The sequence below is a fragment of the Chiloscyllium punctatum genome, chromosome 11, assembly GCF_047496795.1.
Source record: "Chiloscyllium punctatum isolate Juve2018m chromosome 11, sChiPun1.3, whole genome shotgun sequence".
NCBI classification, from domain to species: domain Eukaryota; kingdom Metazoa; phylum Chordata; class Chondrichthyes; order Orectolobiformes; family Hemiscylliidae; genus Chiloscyllium; species Chiloscyllium punctatum.
The window spans coordinates 100829748-100841911 of NC_092749.1; the positions used below are offsets into that span (position 1 = coordinate 100829748).

At 39.3% G+C, this 12164-nt stretch overlaps 1 protein-coding gene across 5 annotated transcripts in view; it reads right to left on the reverse strand.

Annotated features, from left to right (window-relative positions):
* The window catches only part of ralgapa2 (Ral GTPase activating protein catalytic subunit alpha 2), a 564918-nt gene that overhangs the window by 235527 nt on the left and 317227 nt on the right, over positions 1–12164 (reverse strand). For all 5 annotated transcript variants that reach the window (XM_072581416.1, XM_072581412.1, XM_072581414.1 and 2 more), the window contains one exon: positions 10943–11098. In XM_072581416.1, the coding sequence (XP_072437517.1) occupies positions 10943–11098 (156 nt within the window). The remainder of the gene's footprint in view (positions 1–10942; positions 11099–12164) is intronic.

Sequence of the window (12164 nt, forward strand, 5' to 3'; positions counted from 1 at the left end):
TTTTTTTGAGCTTAGGTCATCCCCTTCTGTTAGGCCATTACCATAATTAATTAACTTCCACCTTTTTCTAGTTCCTGTTATTCCACATAGTCTTGCACCCGTTGACATTTGGATCCATCTAAGCAGCACACCTCTGTAATGGCTATCAGATTGTCTATATTTATTTCTTTTGTACAACCAGTTATTTGTTTGTTTTAAATACTATGTGCATTCAACTAGAATCTTCAGCGTTGTCCTTTGATGAAGATGTAATGTCTACTCTAATCTGATGATTTATTCTTAGATATGTACACAATATGTCTTCCTGTCCTGGTCTGGTTATAATTACCCACAATAAAATCCCAAATAATAATCCCAGAAGGGACAGAGAGCCACAAGGTTTCCATGACTCTTCTTCTGAGACTTTACTATGTTTTACATTTTAAGGTTTTCAGTCTGAGCAAGTCCCAAGTTAAGACTTCTGGTTGATCCAATAATTTGTTAAGGCATGTTGCTTGACACTCCCATTGATGAGATACGATAATACTTATTGGAAATAACACAATTGAAGATGACAGACTGAAATTGTGTTGCAAATATTCTGACAAAATTTCTCTCTATTCTCAATGCTCAGATACTGTCTTTTGCTCAATTCTTCAATAAACAAAGTACAGGTGTGTTCTGCCTTAAGCTCACATTTAAGAATCAACAATTTCATTCACAAATGAACACCAGTTATAGGAGTCATAGAGATGTACAGCACGAAGAAACACACTTTTCGGTCTAACTCGTCCATGCTGACCAGATATCCTAACCTAATCTAGTCCCATTACCAGCACTTGGCCCATATCCCTCCAAACCCTTTCTATTCATATGCCCATCCAGATGCCTTCTAAATGCTGTAATAGTACCAGCCTCCACCACATCCTTTGGCAGCTCATTCCACACTTACATTAACCTGTGTGTGAAAACGTTGCCTCTTCGGTGCCATTTATATCTTTCCCTTTTCACCATAAACCTCTTGGATACCCACAACCCCCAAGAGAAAAGACCTATCCATGCCCCATTTGATTTTATAATCCTCTATAAGGTCATCCCTCAGCCTCCGATGCCCAGGGAAAGAGCCCCAGCCTATTCAACCTCTCCCTAGGGCTCAAATCCTCCAACCCTGGCAGCAGCCTTGTAAATCTTTTCTGAACCCTTTCAAGTTTCACAACATCCTTCCGATCAGAAGAACAGAACTGCACGCAATATTTCAAAAGTGGCCGAACCAATGTCCTGTACAGCCGCAACATGACCTCCCAACTCCTATAGTCAATGCTCTGACCAAAAGGAAAGCATACCAAATGCCGTATTTACTATCCTATCTACCTGTGACTCCACTTTCAAGGAACAATGAACCTTTTCACCATGCCTCAGTACACATGACAATAAATTCAATTCAATTTCAATTCAATTCACCTGCACTCCAAGGTCTTTTTGTTTAATAACACTCCTGAGGACCTTACCATTAAGTGTACAGGTCCTGCTAAGATTTGCTTTTCCAAAATGCAGCACTTCACATTTATCTAAATTAAACTCCATCTCTCATTCCTCCGCCCATTGGCCTATCTGATCAAGATCTTGTTGTACTCTGAGATAACCTTCTTGGCTATCCACTACACTACCAATTTTGGTGTCATCTGCAAACTTACTAACTATATCTCTTAGGTTCACATCCAAATCATTTACACAAATGACGAAAAGTTGTGGACCCAGCACCCGATCCTTGTGGCCTACAGTCTGAAAAGCAACCCTCCACCATCACCTCTTGTCTTCTACCTTCAAGCCAGGTCTATATCCAAATGGCTAGTTCTCCTTGTATTCCATAACAGCAAACCTTGCTAACCAGTCTCCCATGAGGAATCTTGTTGAATGCCTTACTGAAGTCAATATCGATCACGTCTACCGCTGTGCTCTCATCATTCCTCTTTGTTCCTTCTTCAAAAAACTCAAACAAGTTCATGAGACACGATTTCCCACACACAAAGTCATGTTGACTATCTCTAATCAGTCTATACCTTTCCAAATACCTGTAAATCCTGTCCCTCAAATACCTCCAACAATTTGCCCACCACCGATGTCAGGGTCACTGGTCTATAGTTCCCTGGCTTCCCTTTCTACCTTTCTTCAATGGTGGCACCATGTTAGCCAACCTCCAGTCTTCTGGCACCTCACCTGTGACAATCGATGATACAAATATCTCAGCAAGAGGCCCAATCATTTCCCTATCTTCCCACAGATTTCTAAGGTACACCTGATCAGGTCTTGATTGTTTCACGACATCCAGCACCTCCTCCTCTGTAACATAGACATTTTTCAAGCTGTCACCATCTATTTCCCCACATTCTATATTTTCTATGTCCCTCTCCATAGTAAACACTGATGCAAACTACTCGTTTATATCTCCCTGATGCGACTCCACACACAGGCTGCCTTGCTGATCCTGAGGGGCTCTATTCTCTCCCTCTTTACCCTTTTGTCCTTAATGTATTTATATAATCTCTTTGGATCCTCCTCAATCCTATTTGTCAAAACTATCTCATGAACCCTTTTTGCCCTCCCAATTTCCCTTTTCAGTAAACTCCTACTGCCTTTATACTCAAAGGATTCACTCAATCTCTGCTGTCAATACTGACATATGCTTCCTTCAATTTCTTGTCCAGGCCTGAATTTTTCAAGTCATCCAGCATTCCTGACAACTACCAGCTTTGCTATTCACCCTAACAGGAATATACTGCCTCTGGACTCTCGTTATCTCATTATTGAAGGCTTCCCATTTGCCAGCCATCCCTTTATCTGCAAATATCTGCCCCCAATAAGCTTTTGAAAGTTCTTGCCTAAAACCATCAAAATTGGCCTTCCTCTAATTTAGAATTCAACTTTTAGATTTGATCCATCCTTTTCCATCACTATTTTAAAACTAATAGAATTATGGTCACTGGCCCTGAAGTGTTCCCCCACTGACACCTCAGTCACCTTAGCTCCCAAGAGTAGGTCAAGTTTTTCACCTCCTCGAGTAGGCATATCCACATACTGAATTAGAAAATTTTCTTGTACAAACTTAAATTTTTCTCCAAATAAACCCTTAACACTACGGCAGTCCCAGTCTATGTTTCAAAAGTTAAAATCCCCTACCATAACCACTCTATTATTCCTACAGATAACTGAAATCTCCTTACAAATCTGTTTCTCAATCTCCTGCTGACTATTATGGGGTCTATAATACAATGCCAATAAGGTGATCATTCCTTTCTTATTTCTCAGTTCACCCAAATAACTTCCCTGGGTGTATTCTCAGGAATATCCTCCCTAAGTACGGCCAAAAACACCACTCCTCCTCCTCCTCTCTTGCCACTCTTTCTATCTTTCCTATAGCATTTGTATCCTGGAACATTAAGTCCTGTCCATCCCTGAGCCACATTTCAGTATTTGCTATGATATCCGATATCCCAGTCCCATGCTCCTAACCATGACATGAGTGCATCTGCCTTCCCTGTTAGACCTTTTACATTTCAGTAAATGCAGTTTAATTTATCAGTTCTTCAATGTTCTCTGCTTTGTTCTTGCCTGCCCTGACTGTTTGACCTGCTCCTTTTCCCAAATGTACCAGTCTCAGATTGATCTCTTTCCTCACCATCTCCCTGGGTCCCACTTCCCCACCTTAATAGTTAAAATCCTCCCAAGCAGCTCTAACAAATCTCCCTGTCAGTATATTTAGCCCCCTTCCAATTCAGGTGCAATCATCCTTCTTGTACAGGTCACTTCTACCCCAGAAGAGATTCCAATTATCCAAACATGTGTACCCTTCTCCCCTGCACCAGTCACTCAGCCACGCATTTATCTGCTCTATCCTCCTATTCCCACCTTCACTAGCTTGTAGCACCGGGAGTAATCCACATATTACTACCCTCGTGGACCTCCTTTTTAAATTCCTGCCTAACTTTCTAAATTCTCCCTTCAGAATCTCATCCTTTTCCCTTTCTATGCTGTTAGTTCCAATGTGTACAACGACCTCCTGCAGATCCCTCTCCCCTTTAAGAATATTCTACACTCTATCTGAGATATCCTTGATCCTGGCACTCGGGAGGCAACACACAATTCTGATTTTTTGCTGTTGGCCATAGAAACATCTGTCTGTGCCTCTGACTAGAGAGTCCCCTATCACAATCGATTGCTTGGAATCCAATGTACCCCTCATTACATTACCACCAGTGTTGATACCAGAAACTTGGCTGTTCATGCCACATTCCCCTGAGAGTCCATCACCTCCCTACGTTTTCCAAAACAACGTACTTGTTTGAAATGGACATAGCCACAGATGTTTACTACATAACCTGCCTACCCCTCCTACCTTTCCTGGAGTTAACCCATCTACCTGACTGTATGTGCAGCTTTTTTCACTTCCTATAACTGCCATTCATCATACCCCCAGCACTTGTAAATTCCTCACTGTTTCTAACTGCCATTCCAACCGACCTATGCAACATAACAGGATTTGCAACCAAAGACACTTCCTGCAGACATAATCATCAGTAACATGGAAACTCTCCCTAACCTCCCATATCTGACAGGAAGAGCATATCACTCTACTAAAAGCCATATTTGCTCGTTCACAATCTACAGACCCAGAAAATAGCACAATTTTTGCTCTAAAAACAGTGCTCCAGGCTAACTTAATACTTATGGTTTATATTTTAAAAGTTTAATCAAGAGACAAAGCTCAATAAAACATATAATCAAAAAAGGACTCACTCTACTCATTACTATAGACTTACTGTAAGGTTACAATTAAATTCTATGCACTTATCTGTTCCTGTGCTGTGAGCTCTCCAGGAATAAAAGATATGAGGTCTTTATAGATTCATGAGCCTGATTACACTTTATAGAGATCATGTTGATTTTTGATGTTACAGAAAAAACATTTTTGCTTTAAGATGCTACTGATTTTATTATTTAACACAAATTACTGAATTCCTTTCAATACTCAACACTACAGTAATACATTATCGGTTTGAGCATTTTAGGGATATGCAAGTTAAATGCTCCATACTGAAGCCCAAAAAGGAGAGAGGATCAACAATTAGGTACTAAGACGATATTAGGAGCATAGTAGTCCATTTGGTCCATTGAGTCTATTCTGCCATTTGATCATGGCTGATATGTTTTCCAAGCCTATTCTTCTGATATCTCTTGATGCCCTTACAAATCCAGAACCTATCTATCTCTTCTTAAAGACACTCAATGACTTGATCTCCATCGACCTCTGTGGCAATGACTACCATAGATTCACCACCCCACTGTCTGAAGAAATTCTCTCTTATCTCAGTTCTAAAGGATTGTCCCTTCACTCTGAGGCTGTGCCCACATGCCCTTGTTTTACCTACTAGTAAAACATTTTCTCCATGTCCACTCAATCCAAGCCTCTCAGAATTCTCTAAGTTCCAATGAGACACCCTCATTCTAAACTTTATAGAATACAGAACCAGAGTCCTCATTTGTTCCTCAGATGACAAATTTTTCATTCCCTGGGATTATTCTTATAAATCTCTTCTGGACCTACTGCAAGGCCAACACATCCTTCCTTAGATTTGGAAATCAAAACTGTTCACAATATTTCAAATGCAGTCTGACCAGAACCTTATAGAGCCTAAGCAGTATATCTTATATTGTAGCTCTGTCCAAATGAACACTAACAGTATAGCAGCCTCCTGTGCGGCACTTGCCAAAGGCCTTCTGGAAATCTAAATAGGTCATGTCTACTGGCTCTCCTTTGTCTACATTGCTTGTCACGTCCTCAAAGAATTTGAATAGTTTTGTCAGGTATAAATCTCCTTGGTGAAGCCATGCTGACTCAGTCTATTTTATCATACAAATTTCCCATATTCTGACTCCCTCCGTTCTTAAAACAGGACTGTCACATTAGTCATTTTCCAGCCTTCCAGGACCCTCCTTGACTTCAGCAATTTCTGCAAGATTATTGCCAATGCATCAACAGCTGATAAGATATGAATACTGAGATCGATGACAAATTCAGAACCGGTTCATCAGGGAGTCAGTGAAGGTTATGACATAATTGAAGAAAAATAGCTGAGAAGAAATTGAAATGGTTTTACGAAAGAGAGGGAGGATGGTGGTGAGGTAAACAATGGAGTTGGGACTGCCAGGAAAAAGCGTAATGTCTAAGATCGGACTAACTTAAGCACTGTGGATTTAATGAAGAATGTGTCACTGACAGGATGAGATGGTGATTGGGGTGTAACCAACATTATGGAGACCCCAAATAAAATGGGAGAAGCTGAAAAATGATGACTGGAGCCAAAAATATCTATTTAAAATGTCTACGTATTTTGGTTTTTCCTGTTTTTGGAGTCACACAATTCATTTCTTCATGGAGCTATAATAACAGGATCAAGGGTTCATGAAACAGCAGGATATCAATGAAATAAAGTCAAAAACTATTTATTTTGAATAGCAATTCCAGTTGCTAAGGGCATAGAAACATAAGATGGACAGAAGTAGGCTAGCTAGCCCTTTAAGTTCACCCTGCAATTCAATATTGTCATCAATCCCAGATCTCAATTCCATTTGAAATCCAATCCATATATCACTCTGTAAAGAATTTAAAAATCTAACCACCTTCTTGGATAAATTTCAATGAATCATAACCCATGAGTAGATAAGTGTCTTTATTCTCAGTCTTAAATGATGGACCCATTTATTCTGAGAATATAGCCCCCAGATCTACATTCTTCAGCCAAGGGTGAGCATTAATATCTCCCCATTCAAGCCTTTGAAGAAGCTTATATGTTTCACGCAGACCATTTCTCATTCTTCTAAATTCCAGAGAATTCAGGCTCATTCTACCCAATCCCTGCTTGGAGAACAATCCTCATTAGATATTAACCTAGCGTAATTTTGCTGCACTATCTCCAAAGCCATCATATCCAATCTTCGATAATTGCCCACAGTACTCTTGGTGCAGTTTCACCAAAGCACTTAGACTTATAGCAACACTTTATTGCTCATACTCCAACCCTAATGCAAAAATGGCCATTTGGCTTCTTAATTGCTTACTACATTCACATACTAACCTTGTATTTCTTGAGTGAGGACGCACAAATCTCTCTGAACAATTAAAATTTACACGTTTAAAATGTATTCTAATTTTCTCATCCTACCAAAATGCATCAGCTTAAATTTCCCAACATTAATGCAACAGTACATGAAGCAACAGATATTATTGTCAAAATATCAATAACTATACCCCATAAAAAAGAGACTCCAAATGTTTCACATCATTATGTCTGTTCCCAAAAACTAGTATCACTGCTATCTTCAATTTTCTATTCCTCCAAATATCTTGTGAATTCCTTATGATCATTTCATCACCTGCAACTGTCTTGTGAGAGATATCATAGATTTAGATATGTTGCAGAGCTGGGCTGAGGAGTGGCAGATGGAGTTCAACCCTGCCAAGTGTGAGGTTGTCCATTTTGGAAGAACAAATAAGAATGCGGAATACAGGGTTAATGGTAGGGTTCTTAGTCAGGTGGAGGAACAGAGGGATCTTGGGGTCTATGTACATAGATCTTTGAAAGTTGCCACTCAGGTGGATAGAGTTTGTAAGAAGGCCTATGGAGTATTATCGTTTATTAGCAGAGGGATTGAATTCAAGAGTCGTGAAGTGATGTTGCAGCTGTACAGGACTTTGGTTGGGCCACAGTTGGAGTACTGTGTGCAGTTCTGGTCGCCTCACTTTAGGAAAGATGTGGAAGCTTTGGAGAGGGTGCAGAGGAGATTTACCAGGATGTTGCCTGGAATGGAGAATAGGTCGTATGAGAATAGGTTGAGAGTTCTCGGCCTTTTCTTGTTGGAACGGCGAAGGATGAGGGGTGACTTGATAGAGGTTTATAAGATGATCAGAGGAATACATAGAGTAGACAGTCAGAAACTTTTTCCCCGGGTACAACAGAGTGTTACAAGGAGACATAAATTTAAGGTGAAGGGTGGAAGGTATAGGGGAGATGTCAGGGGTGGGTTCTTTACCCAGAGAGTGGTGGGGGCATGGAATGCGCTGCCCGTGGGAGTGGTAGAGTCAGAATCATTGGCGACCTTTAAGCGGCATTTGGATGGGTACATGGATGGGTGCTTAATCTAGGTTAGAAGTTCGGCACAACATCGTGGGCCGAAGGGCCTGTTCTGTGCTGTATTGTTCTATGTTCTATGTCTATGTTCTATGTTCTATCTGGCAGAACAGCTGCTTCTCTGATCTTTGAAAATGATGTCCATCTAAATATGTTTAACTCATCTTTTGTGTGATTTCCTTTGGGTCTGGCCACATGGCATCTGTTTTAGCTTCTTTCCTGCTGGCACTGCCTTTAAATCTGCAATAGTTCTGCCCCCACTTTGCTTCCATGATTTTTGTATTTTATGCATATTCCTCTTTGTTGCAGCAAAATCTTCAATGACCTGTGATCCACACTGTGGAATTCCTTCACCACCTCCAATCTATTAAGTGCATCCTGAAGATTTTCCCATTCGCAATGCAGCTTTCAGTCACTCTTCCTTGTCTCTCCATCCTTGAGTGAGCATTTGCTTTTCATATAGTCCATTTGTGAAGCATCTTAGGGCTGTTTACACGTTAAATGGTCTCTGTTCTTTTAAGGTAAGAACACATCCATCATATAAATGATTAATTAAAGCAACTTGCTTCAACCAGACAGTGCATATGGTTCTAAAAAATGGTCGTATTGCAACTAAGGAATGACTGTCATCATATAAAAGCCTTGTTTACATTCACACTGTAAAGGGAAAGAATGACTGACATGTTGATATAATTATTTTAAAATAAAAATTCTTTGCTGTATTAAAAAATAATTCCTAATATGAATGAGCATGTTGAATAAAAATGAAGTAATAAACATTACAATGTTATGGGACATAAGTTTGGAACACTCAAACTGGTGACCTCTGTCATCTTGAACAATAAGGTTAAGTGGGTGTAAAGAGACATCATTAAGTTTCCATCCAGGTTAACAACTGAACTTGGTCATGAATCAAGATATCATGATATGCATCTCAAAAGATGTGTTGTTAGTTTAAATACTGATTTAAACTATCCACAATTACTTGAGAGTCAGCATGGTTTCATAACTAAATTGCGCTCGAGTAATTTGTTAGAGTTCTCGGAGGATGTAACAAGCAAAGTGGATAATGGGATTCTTTCGAAGCATCGGGACTTCCAGAAGAACTTCATAAAGTCCCACACAAAAGACTAACACACAAGGTAAGATCACATGGGGGTTAGGGGGTCAGTTATTAGCTTGGATCGATGATAGCTAACAGAAAACAGAGAGTCAGGACAAATAGGCCTATTTCTGATTAGCAAGATGCAATTTGTGGGGTGCCACAGGGTTTGGTCCTCAGGTCACAACTATTTATATTCTACGTCAATGACCTGGATGCAGGGATCAAAGGTACTACAGCCAAATTTGCAGATGACACTAAAACAGATATGGTATTAAGTTTCAATAAAGAAATAAAAAACATACAAGTATATATGGATAGGTTAGGTGAATGGGCCAATATAGTACTTGGAGTTTGACTGGATAAAGTGTAAGGTTATCCATTTTGATTGGAAGAATAGAAAGGCAAATTATTATCTAAATGGAGAGACACTTCAGAGTGTGTAGGTGCAGAGGGATCTGAGTATTCTTGTGCATGAATCACAAAAAACCTGTAATCAAGTACAGTAGGTAATAAGGAAAGCAAATGGAATTTGCTAAAGGAACAGGGTATAAAAGTAGGGAAGTATTGATGCAACTGTAAAAGGCATTAAAACTACTGCACCTGGGGTATTGTGTATAGTTTCCGTTACTTTCTTGAGGTGAGATGTAGTTGCAGGAGAGGCAGTTCAGAGGAGATTCACCAGATTGACTCAAGATGAGGGGCTTGTTTTACAAGAGAGATTGCACAGTTTATGTGTTTAGCCTTTAGGAGCTCAGAAGAATGAGAAGAGATCTAATTTAGGTATACAACTGACAAATTAGATTGAGACCATGTTTTCTGTTGTGCGGCAGTCTAGAATGAGAGGTCATAGCTTTTGGATAACGGATAGCAGATTTCAAACAGAGGGGAGGAGAAATTATTTCTCAAAGGGTCGTTAATTTGTGTAATTCATTATCCCAGTATGTGGTGGATGCCAGGACATTGAGCAAACTTATGGAAGAGATGGGTAGTATCATTAACGGACCAAAAGGTTATGGGAAGTGGTGTTAAGGCTGAGATGAGATCAGCCATAATTATCTTGAATGGCGGAGCAGGGTCAAGGGGATGAACTACCTGCATTTAATTATATTCCTATGTAAAAGCTAAAGATCAAATTTGTTATTCTTTTGATGACACATTAAAAAAAAAGTCATTTTACAGATTCTCCAAATTACATCATACTAACAACTAAAAGAAGAATGTTGTCCGAGCTTTACAAAAGAATCTATCCAACTTATGTTTATGGCTTATCTCCAAACTGCAGTAATTCAATACTGTCAAGAACAAGTCAAGCAAAACTGACATTCTCCAGCATTAATAACTCTAGTTAAATGCATCCAAAGTGAAATAGAAAACAAAACAATTAATTTCCTTAATAATGGATTTATTCACTAATGCAGCCTTCCAGATGTCTGCCACTGCCTCAGACCAATGGCCGACTGACTCGCTATATGTGATTGCCGACTTTCATCAAGCAATGCAGTTATCAGTGTATCTTTCACATAAAGACCCGTTCACACCCAATCCTTCTGAACTTCTATACATTTATATTAAAAATAAACAAACATACTTATCAGAGTATCAACAGCTCTTCTTTCTCAGGAAGGAAAATGATAACAGTCAAGAATAGCTTATTCTGGTTAAAGCTATTTACCTTTTTAGTCAATGAGTCATCAGAATCTGATGGCATTCGTGTAGAAACATGGAAAATGACTTCCACAGTGGAGGTAGCATAGTAAGGTGCAGTTTGCCCTGTACTGCCATTACGTTGCAAGCCACCCATAAAACCACAATGTGTAGCAAGGTCAATCTAGGGAATGAAAAATGAAATTATTTCAGAAATAAAGTCAACAATTCTGTTTCATACTTTGTTCACAAAAAGGCAAGGTTTAAAAATAAAGCTGTTGATTTGTCACTATCATTCCAAAAATTTACTGACAGCACTACTATTCAGCATTTCTAACAGCTTCAAGAGAGAACGTCCTTGAGTTTCAATGGAAATGTTTTATTTTCAACCCATTAACTAGAGAGGTCTCCCAAACACTGAAATGAGAAAACAATATTTTAGTTTAGTAGAAATGAAACTTTTATGTTCAATGATAAACATATTTCCATTTGACAATAGCGACAGTATTGTGCCTTAGAGGGTTTGTTCTGTGCTGTTTGTTTGCAGAGTGATGTTATCACCATGGATCCAGAATGTCTGCTTCAGAAGCAGTGTATAAACAGGCTTTGAATTCCCTATTTTTATTTTAAATTTGACAAAAGAAGCAGGAGTGGATGGAGTCAGGCTCACACAGACTCATCATTTTAGTTTTGCTTTCAGTTGAAGTTTTGGGAGTTGGCTGTCGAGGATGCTAGATAAAGCTCTCTCTGCTGCAGCTAAAAGATTGAGTGCTTTTTCTGCTGCTAGATTGCTTATTTTGGTTTTCTTTCTCCTGGACTGGATAGAGCACAAGAAGCTGTTTTGCTAAATTTGCCTTTGCCAAGGGCATGTTTATGGGATGCTGCTATATTGGAACAGTTGATAATTAGTAGTTAAATAATATATTATTTTGTTAAGTATTTCAATACAGCTAAAGTTATGTCAATTCTTTGTTTGTATTTTAGCTGCAGTGTAAGAATAAAGTGTGTTTTGCTTAAAGCCTAGCAGTCTGACGAATCAAATCACATCTGGAATACAGTGCCTTACACTTGCCTTTCAATAAAATAAAAGTGAGAATCCAGACTCTCTCCCTGATGTTTGAGGGGTGCGTGGAGTGGTGGTGGCGGTGTTAGGGGGCTTCTGCTCTACAACATTAGGCTTCACTTCCAATCTGTGCAGCAAGCTAACTTACAAATAGCTGAGACCTCCACCTAAACATTTGAAAAGAGAG